This window comes from Perca fluviatilis, chromosome 2 (assembly GCF_010015445.1).
Source record: "Perca fluviatilis chromosome 2, GENO_Pfluv_1.0, whole genome shotgun sequence".
NCBI lineage: Eukaryota > Metazoa > Chordata > Actinopteri > Perciformes > Percidae > Perca > Perca fluviatilis.
In genome coordinates, this window is record NC_053113.1 from 1,999,165 (window position 1) to 2,019,999 (window position 20,835).

Sequence of the window (20,835 nt, forward strand, 5' to 3'; positions counted from 1 at the left end):
GGGTCGGGAGGTCTGGAGGGATGTGGAGAGGAGGGTCCAAGGTAGGTGCTGGAGTAGATCCTGGGAGGTCAGATACAGGGGATAGAGATTTGTAAATGAGATTGATTTTGTCAGTGAAAAAGTGGAGGAATGAGTTGCAGAGATCCGGAGTAGAGGTAAGGAGGCTGTTGGTCCGAGGCTTGATGAGGTTGTTCAATGTGGAGAAGAGGGTTCTGGGGTTTTGGCAGGGGTCGGTGAGGATGGTGGAGAGGTAGGCAGATATGGCAGCAATGAGGGCATCTTTGTAGGCGATGAGATGGGATTTATAGGCTTCATGATGGACTGTGAGGGATGATTTCTTTGTCAGACGTTCAAGTTGACGGCCAGTTTGTTTCATTTTCCGGAGTGCAGGTGTGTACCAGGGTGAAGAGGTGTTAAAAGTGACGAGTTTTGTTTTGAGGGGGGCCAGGGTGTTGAGGGAGGTAGACAAGGTGGAGTTGAGGTGGTCTGTGAGGTCATCGGGTGAGGTGAGGGTTGAGTCCAGGTGGAGAGTGGTGGAGAGCAGGTCAGAGAGATGGTGGGGATTGATAGATTTGAGGTTGCGAAAGGTGATTTCTCTGAGGAGGCGGGGTGGGGGTTAGAGAAGGGATGGTGAACCGTATCAGTTTGTGGTCAGAGAGGGGAAAGAGGCATGGATGGAGGTCGAAGCACTGGTTGGTTGGTGGACGCCGACCAGGTCGAGGATGTGTCCTTTTCATGGGTGGGGAATGTGACATGTTGGGTGTGAGAGAAGTTATCCAGTAAAATGTTGAATTCTGATGAGAGCTTGCAGGTGGGGGGAGTCCATGTGGATGTTTAAGTCACCGAGTAGCAGCAGACGTGGAAGAGAGAGATGAGGCTAGTGTGAGGAGTTCAGTAAAATCAGAGAGGAAGGAGGGATTTGGTTTAGGTGGCCGGTAAATGAGGATGACTGTCATGGAGGAAAGAGTTTTGAAGGCGAGATATTCAAACGATGATACTGAGGGGGAGGGGTGAGTTCTGTGATCCGGAAGTTCTGATTGAGAATGACGGCGAGGCCACCTCCACGGGGGAGGGGCGGGGTTTGCAGATGTAGTTGTAGCCAGGGGGATGCTTGGTTGAGGGAGAAGAAGTTGTTGGGTTGTTGCCAGGTTTCGGTGAGCAGAAGGAAGTCAAGAGTGTTGTCGAGGATTAGTTCATGGAGGGCAGGGGCTTTATTGTTGAGCGTTATCAAGGATGTTGAGGTTAGAGATCTGAGGTTTGTCCCGTACATGCGCGTGTGGTCGTGGGTGTGGGGGTATTGCAGTTGAGGGGGACAGTGAGCCGATTAGCAAATGATTGGAGAGTATGATTGTGTATGTGAAGTGGGGAAAGCACTGTAGTCCGGTCCGGGTTTCTGTGTAGCCTGATGATGCGTTCAGCCCTATGTGAACCAGTGGGTGAAGCATTCTGATGACGCGTAGCCAGGTGCAACAGAGCGTGGCAGGTGACCAGATGGATGGAATGGATTGTCCGTGGTGGAAGAAAACAAACTTGCGGCGAGAGCTTCTGTGGATGTAACGGGGTCGACGTAGAAGTCCGAGCTGTTTGATGACTGGGATGCAGAATGGAATGGAGTAGTTGACGAATTGGACCAGTTGCAGAGTTGAATATTTGATCATGATGCCGAGCGGAGGGACTGAGAGCTCCGTGATAGTGGTTAGCCGTGGGCTAGGAGCACAGAGGTGGAGGTGGAGATGGATGAATGAGGTGATTGCCAAAATGATCCACGGCATGACCGAAGGAGAGGAATGTCTAGTCTTGGTCGCGGCTCGCATCTGGTGGAGGTTGCCTATGAGGAGGAGGTCAGCAATCGGGGTTAGCCGCCAGCAGCTAGCGGATTAGCCGCCCGCGCCTTGGTGAACGGGGGCAGCTAGCTAGCGGCTAACGGACGAGGCAAGAGTCCGGTCAAGGAGCCCAGGCGGCTTCGGGAACCAGCAGAGAGACTGTCCAGAGGTACAGAGGCTGTCCAGAGGTAGGGGGTACAGCGAACACAAACACAAGAGAATAGCAGACGAATAGCAGACGGAGAAGCGGCGAATAACCAGCGCCAGCGTCCTCTCACGTCGGTTTATGAAAAAAAATAATATATATATATATATATATACACACACACACACACACACGTTAAGTGATGCAATGAGGGCGTCACAGGAAGTAGAAATATCTTCATTTAAATGATCCAATGAGCGTTAGAGATGAAATATCCGGATGTGTTTGAAATGAGTCAGTGAGAGAAGAGGGATGTAGCGTTAAATTTTGAGCATAAAAAGGGTTTCTTCCCCGTTTGAAACAGAGAAAGATAGGTTTTTCATTCTACACACAGCATGAATGTAAGTTTGAGTAACACTGATGCGTTTGAAATGAGCCAATACAACTCTCATGCAACTGTGAGAGCAGAACGTGTGTAAGTCTGTAAATAGGAATGTGTAAGTCTCCTCTTACAACAGGCCAAGTAAGTGATTGTAATAAGCGTGAATGGGCCTAAGCCCAAAAGTCAATGCATTTCTACCCACACTCACGCACACTCACGCACACACACTCACGCACACACACACACACACACACACAATCACGGAACAACCCAAACAACACACACACACACACACACACACACACACACACACACACACACACACACACACACACACACACACACACACACACACACACACACACACACACACACACACACACACACACACACACACACACACACACACACACACACACACACACACACACACACACAAACAAACAGCCACAGTTCATGTTGTCAGTACATGTTGATCGTATGTCTGTGCATGCTTAGCTCTAGTCCATATGTCTGGCTGTCTCCATGCCCTCCGCTGCTCCGTACTCATCTGGCTGTGCCTTCTTCGTTCTGGCCCGGGATCGGTGTTTACTCCCCTTTTCCCAACATACCCCTTTTTCCCACTTTTTTCCCATGCCCACAGCAACACTCTACCAGAAATTGCGTTTTCAATTCAAATAAGCGAACCAGTGAGAAGTAGTAAAATAAAAAAACATTTTCAACAGATCACACAAAACCACAAATGGCATTTGAACACATAACATTCATTGTGACTACTTTCTTTGAATTTTGAGTGATTTATTCAACTTAGTCACACTTATTTTTGTTTACGGTCAAAATGACCGCCATAGAAAAAAAAAGTATAATATTCATCCATACACACACCTCTACAACTTTCCTGTGCTTGTGTGCCATTATACACATGAAACACACGCACACAAACAGACACAGTTCATGTTGTCAGTACATGTTGTCATGTTTCCGCTGCATGTGAGCCACTAATGTTCGCACACATATGCATATGAATTTTAATTTGTGAATACATTTGTATCATTTAAATGTAACCACATTGACTTAAAAGATTGTTTGTGTTTAATGTGGTGAAAGATGCAAACAAAAATTAAAAAACAAAAAGTATGCTTTTGTATTTATACAAAATGCAACCTGAACCAAATATGTTTCTTTGTAAAACGCCAGCGTTAAAAGTAAATAGTTCTAACTTGAAGTTATATGACTTCACCGGATGCATTTATGTTTTAGAGACGTTTAGCGTGTAATTCAGAATTAAAACAATGTCGCCAAAATGTAAGTCTTACAGGCAAGATATGGTATGTTCAACATGAATTTGTGAATACAAAACTTATTTTGTATAATTTTAATGTAACTAGCACATTTGACAAAAAAAAAAAAAATGTGTTTAATGTGGTGAAAGATGTCAATTTAAAAAAGATCAGTACTTCCTTAAGTATTTACGACCCTCATAAAACTGAATTCAAAGAAAACAACAGTGTTTTTTTGTTTTGTTTTTTTACCACGCCCAGAACGCTTCCATACCACTTTTTTCCAGAAGTTTCCAAACTACGCCCCGTTCCAGAATTTTCCTAACCACACCCCCCTTACAATAGTATAAAGACTGAAGCAGACAGCGACAGAACATGCCACAGATGCGTTTGAAATGAGGGACTGAGTAAGAATTAAATCAAGTATCTTTACACTATTTGGAGCAGAATGTGGAGAGAGAGAGAGAGAGAGAGAGAGAGAGAGAGAGATTCCCGTTTTACCTTATGAAAGACACACATGTCCAAACAAGCATCCACCGTCTAACGATCTTGAATGTGGCCTCACACAGAGTATCTTACCATGGAAAGTCTTACCCGAAAAAGACTCAGCTACATAGAGGCCAGTAACATGGCCAGAGTGAACTACGTGGCCGATGTTCTGTTGCACCACGAGATGATATCAGGTGAAGAGTTGGAGTACATCCAGGCTATGAGAGGCACTCGGGACAGGGCTAGGGCCTTGATCGACCATGCAAGGAAGAAGGGCAACGGTGTTTGCAAGACGTTTATGGAAACCTGGGAGGACAACGACAACCACAACGTCTTCTGTGGCTCGTCCGCAGCACCCGAGGTGTCCGGAGAGATACTTGCCATCTTGGACGATCTCGGCACTGAGGATTTTGTGGGACTCAAGTATTTCCTGCGCCGACATACAAGTGTTTGGTCGAAGGCCCATTGCTCGAGCCGTTATGGATCGTCTGACTCATAGAACCCAGATAGCAGATGCAATCGCCCGGGCGCTACAACGATAAAGCCCGGCGGTCTTGATCATCCTGCTGAAGCGCATACACCGTAATGACCTGGTGGAAAGGATCCCTAGCAGCACCCGGGACGGTGGCCAAACGTCAGCCAATACGACCCTTTACCTTTGCTGAATATCGCAACGCTATCCAAGGAAATGCAGCTGATGTCAGGGAGAATGTGTGCCATACACTCGGGGTCCTCGACGCTGACACCATGACAAGATTCATATGGACCCTGCATCTCCCAAGCAGCAAGTCTGAATGTGTCACGAGTGTCAGTGACCTTGTAAAAGCATCCACAGAGCATGTAAATCATGACAGTTCGTATACACTACGGAAACCGTACATGCATCGCTGTGTAAGGTTGGGAGAAATGTCTTAGCCCAAAGGTTGGAGATGCACATAGCTAGGCTCGGTTGTCGAACCTGTTGGCCTGCTTCGTTCTGGGCCCGGTGTTCACTCACTTTCCCCTTACTTCCCACTTCACATGCTCCAACACTCTATACCAGTAATAGCGTTTTCAATTCAAATAAGCGAACCTGTGAGAAATCAAAGAGCCGCGTGCGCATCACCGCGCGCTGTGGCCTCTAGCGCGAATCTGGGAGCCGCACTCGCGCAGTTGTGATGACGTCGCGGCCGCCACTAGCGTAGGGGTGGGGTTACCTCTCCTGACGTGATGATGTATTTACATTTGTAAAGGTGTTAAAAACGCCTGATAGACCAATGGTTAGCTTGTAAATGTGAGAGTTATTGTTGTGGGTGTTAAATCATCATGCAGGGCGTGGCTTGTAGGATTTAAAAGTCTTGGTTTCATGCTGGCTGCTCACTTTTTACCTGCAGTTTTTAACTAGCTCGTTTTTTTCTCACCCTTCAACAAAACCAGCTGTGGATTTTCTTTTTTAATTCTTTTGGTGAAAACAAGAGGAATCGTTTTTCACCCATGTCTATCCACACATTTGGACAACAATCAGGATCATCTGATGTTGAAGAATGTGAGACAGCTAGAGTAGGACCCACTACATTTGCTCTGTACACTAACCCCCGAAAAGAGTCATGGGGAGGTGGAGAGACTGGAACACTATTTGGCTTGCGACAGGCCCCTCGAAAAGAGGCATCAGACGACGGCGATGCTAATACTGGAACAACATGCGGTTTGAGCCAGGCTCCCAGAAAGAAGCGATTCCGTCCAGAGATCTTTCCTACAAGCATGACTGAATCGTGTACATCTGATCTAGAATATGTCGGTGTCAATGGATACAGATATTCAATTCGATACAGTGCAGGATACGTGACATTAGCTGTTTACACTAGTGTTGCTGTCGAACTATCTGGCAAAGCCAAAACAGCCTGTACAATCTCTGTGAAAGACTGGAGCCTTTTTCGTGAGGTTGTCTGCCCAGACCTTGAAAATCCTGGCCTACCTGAGCTAGTGTATGTTTGTCAATGGGACAGTAGCATTGGAGCCAGTGTCTATCGTGTGGAAGCAGACCGTTTCACTAGACCTACAGAGGATTTTATTTTCCTTAGCGTATGCAGCGAAAGGGAGAAGTTAGTTGCAGCCCGTGGTCCTGAAGAATGGAAGTTAAAACCATACCCTGTTTCTAACGAGGAATACAACAAATGGTTTAAAAACGTCTTCTTTATACAATGGTGTGACTGGGAGATTTTGAAGAAACAGTTTGATACCATTGACTATGTCATCAGAAGAGACAAAATAAGGAGTTCTTATGAAAACATGAGAAAAAGATTGATATTTGGGGATGCTGACCAACAGTCTCTGCCCCTGCCACGGACCCTCTATAGACCTAAAATCGTGAGACACAAAGACTAGCAAAAATGGTGGGTCTAATTTTTATGTGCTAATTATTTGCCAAAATAGTTAAAATGCTTTTTTTTTTTTTTGCGACTGTGATTGTAATGTGTGATTTTTTTTCTTCCCAGAGGATCTGGAGTGGTGTCATCCGTCCCCGGAACGCCGCTTAACACCCCGTATTTATTTGCAGCACTGACGGCAACCGGCTCTCCTAAATCCCTTTTCATCATCGATTCATCGACACCTCCAACGCCGGAACACTTTCTTAGTATTTGGTAGGATTGCCTGTTTCACTTGGGCCAAACGTTTTGGGTATCCTTCCTCAAGCTTTCTACAATAGTTTGCTGGAATTTTGGCCCACTCCTCTTGACAGAACTGGTGTAACTGGGTCAGGTTTGTAGGCCTTCTTGCTCGCACTCGCCCTTTCAGTGCCGCCCACAAATGTTCTATGGGATTGAGATCAGGGCTTTGTGATGGCCACTCCAATACCTTGACTTTGTTGTCCACTTTGTAACTAATTTGGAGGTATGCTTGGGGTCAGTGTCCATTTGGGCCGACCCATTTTGCGTAAGCTTTAACTTCCTGGCCGATGTCTTCAGATGTTGCTTCAATATATCCACAACATTTTCTTTTCTCATGAGGCCATCTATTTTGTGAAGTGCACCAGTCCCTAATGCAGCAAAGCAACCCCATAACATTATACTACCACCCCCATACTTCACAGTTGGGATGGTGTTCTGAGGATTCAAAGCTTCGCCCTTTTTCTTCCAAATATACCCTTTATCATTATGGCCGAAGAGTTCAATCTTTGTTTCGTCAGACCACAGGACATGTCTCCAGAAATTAAGATTTTTGTCTGGCTTTTTTATGGTGGTTTTGAAGTAATGGCTTTCTTCTCCCAGAGTAACCTTTTATCTCATGGTGGTACAGGACTTGTTTTACTGTGGACACTGTCTTACCAGTTTCAGCTAGCATCTTCACAAGGTCTTTTGCTGTTGTCCTGGGATTGATTCGCACATTTCACACCAAAAAACCTTCCTCTCTGGGATTCAGAATCCGTCTCCTTCCTGAGCGGTATGATGGTTGTACATTCCCATGTTTTTTATACTTGCGTATTATTGTCTGAACAGATGAACGTGGGACCTTCAGGCATCTGGAAATTGTACCCAAGGATGAGCCACACTTGTAGAGGTCCACAATCATTTTCCTGATGTCTTGATTGATTTCTCTTGATTTTCCCATGATGTCAAAGAAAGAGGCTCTGTGTTTGAGGTGTGCCTTTATATGCATCCACAGGCGTGCCACCAATTAACTCAAATGGAGATCTAAAACAGAAAAAGTTTACTCGGATTTCATGTATGACAGTAAAGAAATAAAAGTTTACTGATAAGTTTTCTGAAGTGTATGTAAATATCTGGTTTCAACTCTATATCAATAAATCATATGTTTTGCTATGTTAAGATGTGTGATGGTTTTTCAAGCTTCATGCTCCACGTATACGCTATCTATAAACGACTAAGCTAAGATGAATTTTCAAATTTTGTTATTAAAGTACTGTTTATTCATATTTTCATTCTACATGGATTAAATCTGTAAATTAAACCTTTATTTAATTTATTTGTTGCAAAGTCCCCACTAATCACGATGGAATTTGTGTGAATTATGTAAATACCATGCAAATGAGGTCCAACCAACCATGTTAACTCAGTTTTTTACAAGTCCCCATATAGGATGGGGAAGTCATTACTTTATCAATTCAGATGTTTGAAGGTATAAGCTAACAAAGCTATGCTGAGTATACTTGATTTTTTTCATACGTCTAGCACCTTTAGAAAGGGTGGCCCCCACAAGTGATGGTTATAAAGTTGGTCCTCATAAAACATAAATGAGTGTGTGTGTGTGTGTGTGAGTGTGTGTGTGTAAGCGGTGCAGAGCAGAGTTTGACCTTAGCTCACAACTGCAAGCTAGAGGCCCTTGCTCTGTTAAAGGTAGAAACTAGTCTACTCCAAGAGAGATCTTCCAACATTGATAGATGTTGTAGATAGAAAAAAAGACAATTAAAATAATCTAGCACTCAGGTTGAAATGCAGATAACATGAGACCAGGGTTACTTACTTATACTTATTATTAAATACTTCAAGATAGTACTACTTACTTTTAACGTTTGTGTTTTACACAAAAAACAAAAACAGGGCAGGGTGCAAAGTTTAATCTCATCTTACATTTTATAACATATTGTAATGGCCGTCAAGGAGAATACAATATCATTTTAAAAGCTGTATTAATACAAAAATGTCACAAGCACTTTGTTTTTTTAACACTGGTAATGTTTGTAAATAATAAGTAAAATCCATAGTACGAAGCTCTGAGCTCAGGTTGAAATGCAAATAGCATAAGACCAGAGTAAAATGCAAAAGTAGTACTACTTACTTTTAACGTTGACGTTTTACAAAGAAAGAAATTTTGGGGCAACGTTGAATCTCATCTTACATTTGTTATTAACACTGATCACATAAGGTTTAAAAATGTTTAATGTTTGTATATTTATTATAATTAGCTAAACTACTTACTACTACTACTACTACTACTACTACTACTACTACTACTACTACTACTACTACTACTACTACTCTTTTTAAAGCGACATCTTTCACCACATTAAACACATCCAATCTTTTAAGCGAATGTTAGTTATATTAAAATTATACAAAATAATTTTTGTATTCATGAATTCATATTCATGTTGATCATACCATATCTTGTCTGTGAGACTTACATTTTGGCGATGTGTTAATTCTGTATTGGGAAATTACGCGACTATGCGCTAAAACATAAATGCATCTGGTGAAGTTTTATTGAAATTTTCAGTACATTGTAACAACTGAACAGTCGCCTCAATTTGTGAGTGATATATGGAAAAACAACACCATAAACATAACATAAAAATAAAATAAATCGTAAAAAGGGGAGAAACAAGTCTTGTGAGGAAAGGCGGTGATACAAAAATAGAAATAAAATGTATACATTTCAAGTAACTGCTTTATCCACTAATGAGTCCAAGCTGCAATGTCCTTATGCTTTATTTAAGTAAAATGTCCACTTCTGCAATCTTTTGGCACCTTTTCTCAGACCTAGTTCAACCTTTCCATTTCCCTTATTTCAATGCAATACTTAATCTAATACAATTTAAGGTAATACACAGGTTGCATTACTCAAAAGTAAAAGTAAGCAAGATGTATCCCAACGTATCAGCATTTTGTAAGAAATGTAAAAACCAAGAGGGCACCCTCGCACACCAATTTTGGTCATGCCCTAACCTCCACTCATTCTGGTCTTCTATATTTGACTTCTACTCAAAAGCCTTCAACAAGCAGTGGATACCCAACCCCCTTGTGGCCATTCTGGGGTCTACGAATGATATAGCTTTGAACTCTGGCAGGGACAAATGGCCAGTGTATTTGGGTACGGTACTGGCTAAAAAACTTGTACTGCGATTTTGGAAGTCAGATGCTGTCCCTTCATTTGAGATGTGGTTGAGAGAGCTGGGTGAAGTCCTCCATTTAGAGAAGATCAGATTCATGATTGCAGGGAGGGAGAATGCGTTCGATAGGGCATGGGGACCGGTCATGGAACACTTAAGGGGTCTGAGGGAGGAAGCGGAATGATGAAGGGTCCCATATATTGATAATGTGGCATTAGCGATTTCAAAGGGAATTTTTCCTATCTCTTGACTCCTGGTTTTACTTTTTGGTCTCTTAGTCTTGATATTTGCTATGGTGCCTCATCATGATTGTTTTCAGAATCCGCCAAATAATTACAATTTGTTCTTGGTTGCTGCTTATTGTTATTGTTGTTATTGTATGATTAAGAAATGTAAAAAAATAAAAATAAATAAATGTTGCTTGTATGGACAAATGCAGTCTGAACCCAATACTGTTCTGCAATAAACATATTTAAAAAAAAAATATAATAATCTTCTTCCTGCCAACCCTGGCTACCGAAATCAGGTGCCACTGATATGTCTGCGCCACTCTCTGATGTTCTGAAACAGACGATACAGGCATCACAAACACCGCTGCACGTGACGCTAGTTAACACTATACTCGACAGCAGCTAACGTTAGCCTACCACTAGCTAGTTAACACTATACTCAACAGCAGCTAACGTTAGCCTACCACTAGCTAGTTAACACTATACTCAACAGCAGCTAACGTTAGCCTACCGCTAGCTAGTAGCTTGATTAAAAACAGTTAAAATGCTGACAGCTAACGCTAAACGGTGTAAAGTTTGACTGTGTTTTACAGAGGATTCAACACCAGGATCTAACAATCTGTAGCTGCCGTCAGAGAAACAACACAGACCGTTCAATGAAACTGGTAAACTACAGCCTCGTGGTGCATTTGAAGTTATTGTAAATGTCCTTTTCTCATCTGGTGGTTGTTTTTGTCGTTCAACAGCAATTTACTAGTGAAATAACTTATTGTTATTGTTATACATTATTATTAAATCATTTCGACCATATGGCCTTAGCAATAAACAAGCCATTCTTTAATGTCACCAACTGTTGTGTAGTACCCTTTTTTTTTTACTTTCTTAAAAAGTATCGGTTCAGGCACCGTTAATTATGTATGCGTTTAATTTTGAATAATTAATCACAGAGTATGTAATTAATTAGATACAAATGTTTAATCCATTGACAGCCCTAATATACATGTATTCAGGACCAAGAATACAAAGTATTAAAGGGGTGATAGAATGATTATATAGGGTATTTTACACTGTTCCTTAAGGTCTCCTAATGGGGTATGCAACATTGGTTGGGCTGAAAATTGCCAGAATGCTATTTTATTAGGCCCTTAACTACCCTGTGAATATGGCTCTATTTGGAACAAGAGCTTTTCTTCCAAATATGGTATGTGCATGAATATTCAGAATGAGCTACGCGCTGATTGGTTTGAGCAAACTACATAGAAACACATGGGAGACTCGACAGCAGGTCTCATTGCAAAGTTATACATTGTTTGTCTTGAACTTGAACAGTAAGGTATCTGGGGGGTTGTTTTGAACTGGCTGAGAAGCTATCTACTAGGGCTGTCCCTAACGATTATTTTTTAAACGATTAATCTAGCGATTATTTTTTCGATTAATCTAACGATTAATTTTTCAATTAGCGATTATTTTCCCATTGCTTAATTATTAACAATTTACACAAAACAAATTTCGATAAGGTTCAAATCTCTATTTATTAAAATTGTTTAACACTACACTGTTCAAGTAAAATGAATTTGTAGTGCAACCTGAAGCCAGATGTAGGCTATCAATCCAACCACAAAATAAAGTCACTTTCAGGAGGAATAATAAAAATAAAAACTTTAAGTAAACAGAGCAAGTGCAAAAAGAGTAGTGTATGAGAGATTAACCTGTATTTGCTTTTTTTAATAGTAGTAGGTAAAATAATGAATAAGCTCTTGTTTAACATCCAAGCTCTTCTCCCTTTAATTTAACTTTAATTATTTGTATCTAAAGGCTGTTTAAGCACTGTAGGGAGGAGAAGTTGGACAGTTGTTTTTGTCTTGTTCCAGTGATTGGCACATCTGGGTGATGGCGTTGGATATGCGTTAGCATGTTAGATGTATTTCCACTCACATACTCAACAACTGCTGAACAACGCCGACACACAGTCCTCGTCTTATCCACCACTCTCTCGCCTGTAGCCTACTACTGGAACTGACTTGAAGACCGAAGTTTTTGAGGCCGGGACACGGGAGGCTCCAGGCTGCAGCCGTACAGTCTCAAAGTTTTGCCAAACTTGCGATCTTAAAGAGGCCGGCGGGGAACTCTTGGGTCGCAACCACTCGCCATGCTCATCCTTTAGTGCTGCTATCTCTGACTCACTCACTGGACCGACTGTCGACCTGACAAAAAACTGCATGTAGCCGGAGGAGCTCGGCTAGCTTCAGAGCTAAGGCGGGGCTACAGTTTAGGTGTCCCTACAACCCGCGTATCCAGCAGTAGTTCCGCATTACATTAGTTCCGCATTACATTAATTAATTTGCACGCAAGTTTTATTTATTTATTTTATTTAGCGATGCATCGACGCAAATTATTTGTGTCGACGCATTTACGTAGTCGATGACGTCGACTACGTCGACGAATCGTCCCAGCCCTACTATCTACATAAGAGGCAACAGTTTGGGAAGATGGGTGAAAACATCGGCTTAATCTTAGCACAGTGTTTCCATTTCAGCTCAATGTTAGAGTCTTTACTGTGTTCTGCTGTCATTTACGGCCACTCTGCTTTCTCTCCTTTCCGTTGATCTATTCCACAGACAGTTCACAAACCTCTATTGTCAAAGTAAAAAGTAAGTAACGCGCGTTACTAGTAACGCGTTACTCTAATCTGAGCACTTTCTTCAGTAACGAGTAATCTAACGCGTTACTATTTCCAAACCAGTAATCAGATTAAAGTTACTTATCCAAGTCACTGTGCGTTCATATTTGTAATTTTCCTTAGTAAAAATTAGAGGTCGACCGATGGAGGATTTTACCGATAGTTAGGTTGGGCCGTATTTGTCGATAACCGATTAATCGACCGATAGTATTTAGAATTGATACTGGATAAAACAGTTGACAAAATACATACATTTTTTCAAAAAAAAGTCCAGACGCTTTTGCCAATAATCAAAATAATAATGTCATATTTATTGATATTACACCCACAGCAATGCTACACAAGCATGGGTGTTGTCTAAAACAGTTCTCCTACATATTTGGAGTCATCCAGTGCAAAAATAAACATAATGAGCATTATAATTCATATGAAGGACAAACTATTTACATTTCTTCAAAAAAGGCCCAAATGTATGCCAAATCTCAAAACATGGTCCTACCATGGATGTATTAAGAGAACGGGTCCTACTCAGATTCTAGTCAGAATGTGAGTCTGAAACCGCTCCATTGGGTTGTGATTATGGGGCGTGTTCCAACAGAACCAGGAAAAAATATGCCTCTGCATTCATTGGATAGACCTACAACCAATCAGAGCAAAGGAACTCAACACTGTGTATCGTCTCCATTAGAGCCCGACCGATATATCGGCCGGCCGATATTATCGGCTGATATGAGCTAATTGCATTTAAATCGGCATCGGCGTTTATAACGGCCGATGAAACATGAGAAACAGAGTCTCATGCTTCACTCATGTTATGAGTGTTGCATAGTTTGCCCACCAGAGGGAGGTCTGCAACTCCCCAGTTGACAACAGCGCCAGAAATCCACTACAGAAGAAAGCTATCAGCCAAGCCAGTGGCAGAGTATTACCTTATATACTGTCTATGCGCCAAACCCGGCATGGAGATGTACTGTTTTGACGGTGAGTCTGTCGTTCGTCATGTGAAATGATTGTAGATTTAGTTCATACACTGTATATAAAAACGGTGTGGTAGTTCTAGCTAACGGTCCTATCATTATCACTTCTAAATATTCTGTAACATCACTTACAGCCGCTAATGCATTGCTATATTAGATTAGCCACAAAGCTAACTAATACCATGTTTATCAGTGGAAAGCGAGCAACGTTAATAAGAGGTCAAACTATAACGTTAGCGTTTAACTTAGTCTAAATATATCTGCAGTGTTTCCCGCATAATGACCGCGCGGAAGCGGGGGGGGGGGGGGTGTAGTCAATGACTAGAAGTTATGTACAGCGTGCCTCGAAAAAACAACAACTGTTACGTTATTCTAACGCTAACATAGCTTCCTTTTTAGCAGCCCCTTAAATGCTATCAGGGCTCGACATTAAGGCTTGTCCGGGACAAGTGGATTTTTTGTAGGGCAAGTGGAAGAGAAATTGACTTGCCCCACTGGACAAGTTAAAACTCAAACAAAATAAAATGCCATGTTACCTCACGTTATGTGCCACTCATTACGTCTATGTTACCGATTTGAAACGATACTTTTTTTTTTTTTCCCCGCAATCCGGGGCAGCGGACCCAGCAGTAGTCGGTCGGCGGGCCGCTATTAGAACCAGCCCGCTAACGTTAGACCCAGCCCGCTAACGTTAGACCCAGCCCGCTGTTCAGCTCATTCTCTGTAAGCAACACGCGCAAACTAGCGGTGTTAGTTAGCTAATGGTAGTCTTGCTAACTCGACATGCGCTACCTTTCTCGCCACATCGTTGACAACAAAACAGAGACCGGTGCTAATACGCCTCGGGCACTTTAACGGCTTTATCTCCCGAGACAAATAGCAACACAGATCTCGGTGCCACTGAAATGCCTGCGTTTCTCTCTGATGCTCAAAACGGATTAGAGGCAACCTAAACATCGGCGTGTGCGGTAGAAAACACTAGCTACTCTTGGCAGCAAGTAACGTTAGTTTACCGTTAGCTAGCAGCAGCTAAAGCAAACAACTAAATGCTAAAATGCTGACAGCTAAACGGGTGTAAAGGGTGTCTGTTCTGTATTGTCACTGAGAGGAACGTATGACGCGTTGCAGCTGCTGTTGTCGGAAAAACACAGATGTTGCGTTCAATTGAAATTTGACTTGCCATACTTTTGCTGCATTCAAAGTTGTTGTAAATAATATATACTTCTTTTCCCTTCCAGTGGTCGTTTTTGCCGTTCTAGCTACACCTAAAGGATCCCTAAATCATCCTCTGCTGGGTAGAAATTTGTGAAATTGTAAAAAGAAAAAATAAATAAAAAAGTTAACACCAACATTTAGTGGCAAAATCCATTGTTATGTCTACAAAATAATTTTAGATATAGTATAAGTTCAAGTTTAAGTCACCACTACCTCTGGTCAAAATACTGACTTCGTATCTCAGAATATAAAGTAAGAATCTAAGTAATGAGAAAATGTAAAATATTGACTTATAATCTCAATATATTGACTTAATATCTCAAAATATTGGTTCAGTATCTCAATATATTGACTTAGTAACTCAGAATATTGACTAAGAATCTCAAACCAATGAGAACATTTAAAATATTGACTTATAATCTCAATATATTGACTTAATATCTCAAAATATTGGTTCAGTATCTCAATATATTGACTTAGTAACTCAGAATATTGACTAAGAATCTCAAACCAATGAGAACATTTAAAATATTGACTTACAATCTCAATAAATTGACTCAACATCTCAAAGTATCGACTTAGTATCTCAATATATTGACTTAGTATCTCAAAACCAGCTTCAACTGGAAGTAAGTAAAAGTGTTAAATGTTTAAAACCAGACTGTTTTTTGATCATTAAAAAATATATACTTTTGATGTGGAATTTTTTAGTCATTGAGACTGTAATCTAAGGCTTTTTTTAACATAATCCCTTCCTGAAAATGGTTTATACAGCCCACATACATAGAACAGGCAGATATTTTGCTATTGAATGTTGTGTAAGTGCAGTTTATAGGAAACGGGTCTAATATCCAGTTTATTTTCAAAATCAAAATATCGGCTTATAAATCGGCTCTTTTCGCGTTAATATCGGCATCGGCCCGCAAAAATCCATATCGGTCGGGCTCTAGTCTCCATAGCAACCACTCTTTGCACAATGCATTCATTCTAACTTCCGACTTTTAGACTTTTTTGAAGCTGGATATATCATTTGTTGCGTGTAAATATAAATGTGGATAACGTTAGCGATAGTGACATGCTCGCTACAGTCGCATTTCTAGAGATGAATCGAAAACACGTTTTATATCTCTGATTCACAGCTTTGTTCTAGCGCCGGCGCTCCCTCTCTTCTGTCTCTCTCTATGTCTCTCCACCATATAACGCTCCCTCACTTCAGTCTCTCTCTATGTCTCTCCACCATATTACGCTCTCTCTCTCAGTCTCTCTCTATCTCTCTATCTCAACGCTAGTACCGTGCTTTCGGGCAGTTGTTGATGCTCCTCCGCTGAGGATTTTAAAACGAATGCGCTGTCGATTCTACACATCTCAATTCTCCAGCGGCAGCCACTAGACGGATCGTGGACGATTTGTGTCGGACTTTCGTTCATTTTTGTCAGTGTTTTAACCGTTTGAGGTTAGTTAGCCTACTGCTAATGTTTAGCGTCATCTCAGCCTCGAAAGCAAACAAACAAACATACTGTTGTGCTGTTCTTTCTCTACTAATGCAGCATCTATTCAACAAATGAATAACTTTATAATGATATAACAAACCTTTTTGCTGTCGATGCTTTAAACGCGCAACTGATGTCAGCCTTTTCGGCACAGCATGTGTTCTCCGTGCAGCGCGCAGTAACCATTGACATAAATATGAGGCAGTAACACGTGTCAAAAATAAACAACACGAGGCATCAGTGATAGTTTTTATTTTGCCTCTAGAGGCCGCTATTGTAATGCATGATGCCAGCAGACCCTTCTCAGCTCTCATGTACTGTGTAATGAATGACAGCATGTGGTTCTCAGCCGCTCCAACAACGGACGCAACCAGAAAAAACTATCGGCATGGATTTTTGCCGATAACAATAGTTCCACCAATCAACTATCGGTGCCGATTAATCGGCAAAACCGATGAATCGGTCGACCTCTAGTAAAAATATATATTTTTGCTTTCTTCTTGCGTCTCGGGGAGTGAAGTCACGTATGCGACAAGTCACATTTTCAGCATGAGGACAGGTCACGTGTACCACGCAGCGACACAAACGTAAACAACAATGGAGGGAGGAGGGAGATGCACGTTTTCTAGCTGGAAATACACTCACTATTTTGAGTTTGTGTCAGCTAAAGACGGCAATATTAAGGTTGGTTGTACACTCTGTGCTGGTGGCGACTACGTCAAATTTGAAGAAACATTTGGAGTCGCAGCGCTGCAGTCAAACTTACAGAGCTAGTCCCAGCAGGTGGAGCGAAGCAGAGAGCAGGAGGCCCCCCACCACCCAAACAACAAAAGCTGGACTTCTGTGCAAAACCAGTAAGTGGGGGAGAGTTGAAGAAGTTGGTCTGGCAGTATGTTGTAGAGGAAATGCTGCCCTTAAACACGGTTAACTCGCTCTCTTTCGTGCCATAATAAACCAGATCCTACTACTGGTAACGCTGAGCTGCCTCACAGTAAACCGGTTGCCATTTTTATGTTGAGGCTGTGGGGGTGTTGTCAGCAGCTGCTGCATGTAACTAATAAAGTAACTTGTAATCTAACTTTGTTAATTTTAAAATCAAGTAATCTGTAAAGTAACTAAACTACTTTTAAAATCAAGTAATCTGTAAAGTAACTAAGTTACTTTTTCAAAGTAACTGTGGCAACACTGCAGCCCTAGGTCCTTGATCATCTGCCTCGCTTTCTCTCGCTGTTTCATTACAGCGGCCATGTTTCTCCTTTACAAATAATGTTTCACGTTATAATACTTCACAAGAAGCTGCTGCTCACTCTGTATATTTATTTTATTACTTTAGCCTGACTAGACCTAGTCTCTCCTCCTCAGCCTGACTCGACCTAGTCTCTCCTCCTCAGCCTGACTCCACCTAGTCTCTCCTCCTCAGCCTGACTTGGCCTTCGTGAAACACACCAAGCCAGGCTGCACAGATTAGACTAGGTGAAGCCTCTCTTCATCAGTTATCCTGGATTTATAAATTCTACTTTTGTGCGATACCCCCCTGAACACTGACCTGAACATGGCTGGTATTAGAGTCCCAGTCTGCTGCTGGTCTTCTGGGGACCTTGTTGCTCCGATGCTCCTGGTTCTGGTTGTCCTCCTCCATTCCTCTCTTGTCCTGAAATCCAGCAGATGTCCACTGGGGCTGCTGGACTCACTCTGGATTCTGTTCAGTACAAATCAAAGCACGCAGAGATATTCAGGAGCTGCTGTCTCCTCTCCTTTTCCTCACATCCACACACAACTAAAACAACAGTCGGCAAACTCAAAGCAGCGGCTGGAAAACTGTTCCATTTACTTCCTCGCTACACAATGAAACCGGAGTAGTTTGGAGAAAACAGCATTATATTAACCTGTGAATAAATCTAAACCACTGAACAATAAAAGGTAAACATTTTATTTTAATTAAATTCACTCAGAGCATTTCAGGAAAAAGGAAACTCAATAAAAAGTGATTTTGCCGACACTAGATATCAATCCAAAGCTCCCCACTATATGTGATTAAAGTGCTGCGAGCTGTAAGTTCACCACTTCTACAGAAGGCAGAAGATGACGTCATGTCGGAGACAGCTGTCTTCCTGTCTCACTCAGACTCTGTTGTTTAGGTGTGCTAACTTACACTAACAACTTTACTGTCCTCAAAATACCTCCGCTAGAAACAGTCTGGTTGGTTTGAGACAGTGTGAAAGCTCATCTGAACTCAGGTGAGCTTGGTCTGGTGATAGCCAGACTAGGTGAGAACGCAATCCGACCCAAACACAGGAAGTGGACCAAAACCAGAGCATTTACTAGCCTGCAGTTTACACCTTTCCCACAGTTTACAGACTTAAATATCTGGTTTAAGGGATGATAACTTTCAGATCCATATGTAATGCGTGTGGAGGTTAGTTCCAGTGGTAGTCTACGTGATACGCAGGAATACGCAGTACACCCACTAAGAAAGCTCCAGGATTTCCATATACCCACTTAAAAATGCCCAATGATACGCAACAACATACTTTCCATTATATTTTTGATATATATTGAATTGTCATCTGTTATTTTCTTCTTAGCATAGGCTAAATAAAGGTATTTCCACTATAAATTGTTGCATTAAACCGTATCCAAATGCAACAAAATTACAGTTGCTGACACTCAAAACTTCCCTGGGGGAGGACACCCAGACACCCCTCCCCCCACCCTCTGGACTGCTTCCACCACGTGACGCTGCTCCCATTGTTCACCTTCCTCTAAAATATTAGAAACACTAAAGCAGAACCGGAAAAGCCAACACGGTAGAAATGTAGTGGAGCTTCATTATTTCGGAGAGTTTCCCTCTGATATTCTGTCCAATCAACAAGCGACTGCTTCCACCACGTGACGTGTGATTCCACTGTTTGCTGCGTTTGATAAAGTGCAGTTTGACGCAAACCGAACCAAATGAAAAATGTAACAATGTTACAACTTCAGCCCCGAATCTCACCGAGCCCACCGAACTACAGAGGAGCAACTAACGGAGCAGACTGTTGCTCAGCAACGGAAGTTCTGTTTACCTGAATCTTAACAACAGCAGAATGGGAAGCTAACGCATGCGCAGCTCTGGCTTCTATTCGCTTTGATAGCCGTGTAAAAGAACAGTTATTAAAGTGTTTACCTGAGTGAGTGTGTGCGGGTTTACCTGGAGCTCTGTCTTCTTAAAACCGTTCTTATACTGTCTATGTTTAAAACTCACTAATAAAGAACACAACTGTCCCGCTGCCAACCCGAGATCACAGTGAAGCAACGAGACTTCCGGTTTCCTCCAAGTCAGGGTTTTTCAGATTAAAGTTTAAAATGAAAGAACGCCGCCACCTGGAGGTCAGGAGGGGAACAACAGATACACATTCAGTTCATTAATCAGTTAGTGGTGGACTGGAACTGAGGACATTTACTCAAGTACTGGACTTAACTCAAGGTACTTGTACTTTACTTGAGTATTAAATAATGTAGCACTGAAATAATTAAAACTATTTGTAAGAATAAAGAGAAATAACTAAATATAATGTAAGCATTTAAATGTATGTTTCGACCAGACTCCATTTAAATAAAATAGCAATTTCATGATTAATAAACACACTTCATATATAGTCGTTAGAAAAAGAAAAAGAAATTAGTGTTAAAGTGTTCCAACAACAATCACCACTCTGGTTTGGTTGAAATAAACCCTTAATTCACCCATTTACATGTGAAAATATGCTGGCTCTATACACGCTAAAAGTCCTGATTATTTACATGGAGTCTGGTGGAGATATGCTGGCTCTATACACGCTAAAAGTCCTGATTATTTACATGGAGTCTGGTGGAGTTTGGTGATGGTGATTTCGGGGCTGTTCATGTTAAACTAAAAGGATCTTACTCTTTAACTAAAAGCTCTATCTCTGTAGGGATCCTTTCCATAATGTTGTCAGACACTTAGAATAATAATCTGAGTCAGTCAGCGGCAACAACAGAACTTTTAGTGGATGGAAACTTTACCTTTTAATTAGGAGTTTAAACACAGACACAACAGGAAGAATAAATCCATCAAATCAAGTCACAAATAATCAGCATGTAGCCTTGTTTTATTTCATTAATTTTACATTTAGTTGTTCCACATTCCCAGACATTTAAAACAATTCAATCATTGAGGTTATTCTACAAGTCAGATGAATAAATCAGCTGTTTACTATCTGACCTGGTCTGTTTCCTGCTGCTCCCTCATTCTTTAGTGTCCTCTGGAAACAGTTTGCTTTCTATTTTCTGACTT

General features: G+C 41.6%; 1 protein-coding gene across 3 annotated transcripts in view; it reads right to left on the reverse strand.

Annotated features, from left to right (window-relative positions):
- Positions 1 to 19,982, reverse strand: part of LOC120571401 (zinc finger protein 883-like) — a 24,401-nt gene extending 4,419 nt beyond the window's left edge. Inside the window, exons 1-2 of one of the 3 annotated variants that reach the window (XM_039820336.1) lie at positions 19,729 to 19,982; positions 18,085 to 18,237 (exon numbers count right to left, since the gene is read on the reverse strand). In XM_039820336.1, the coding sequence (XP_039676270.1) occupies positions 18,085 to 18,177 (93 nt within the window). In that variant the 5' untranslated portion in view covers positions 18,178 to 18,237; positions 19,729 to 19,982. Of the gene's footprint in view, positions 1 to 18,084; positions 18,385 to 19,704 lie in introns of those variants that run through there. The other 2 variants (XM_039820351.1, XM_039820344.1) reach the window with 2 other exon arrangements.
- Positions 19,983 to 20,835: the final 853 nt, after the last annotated feature.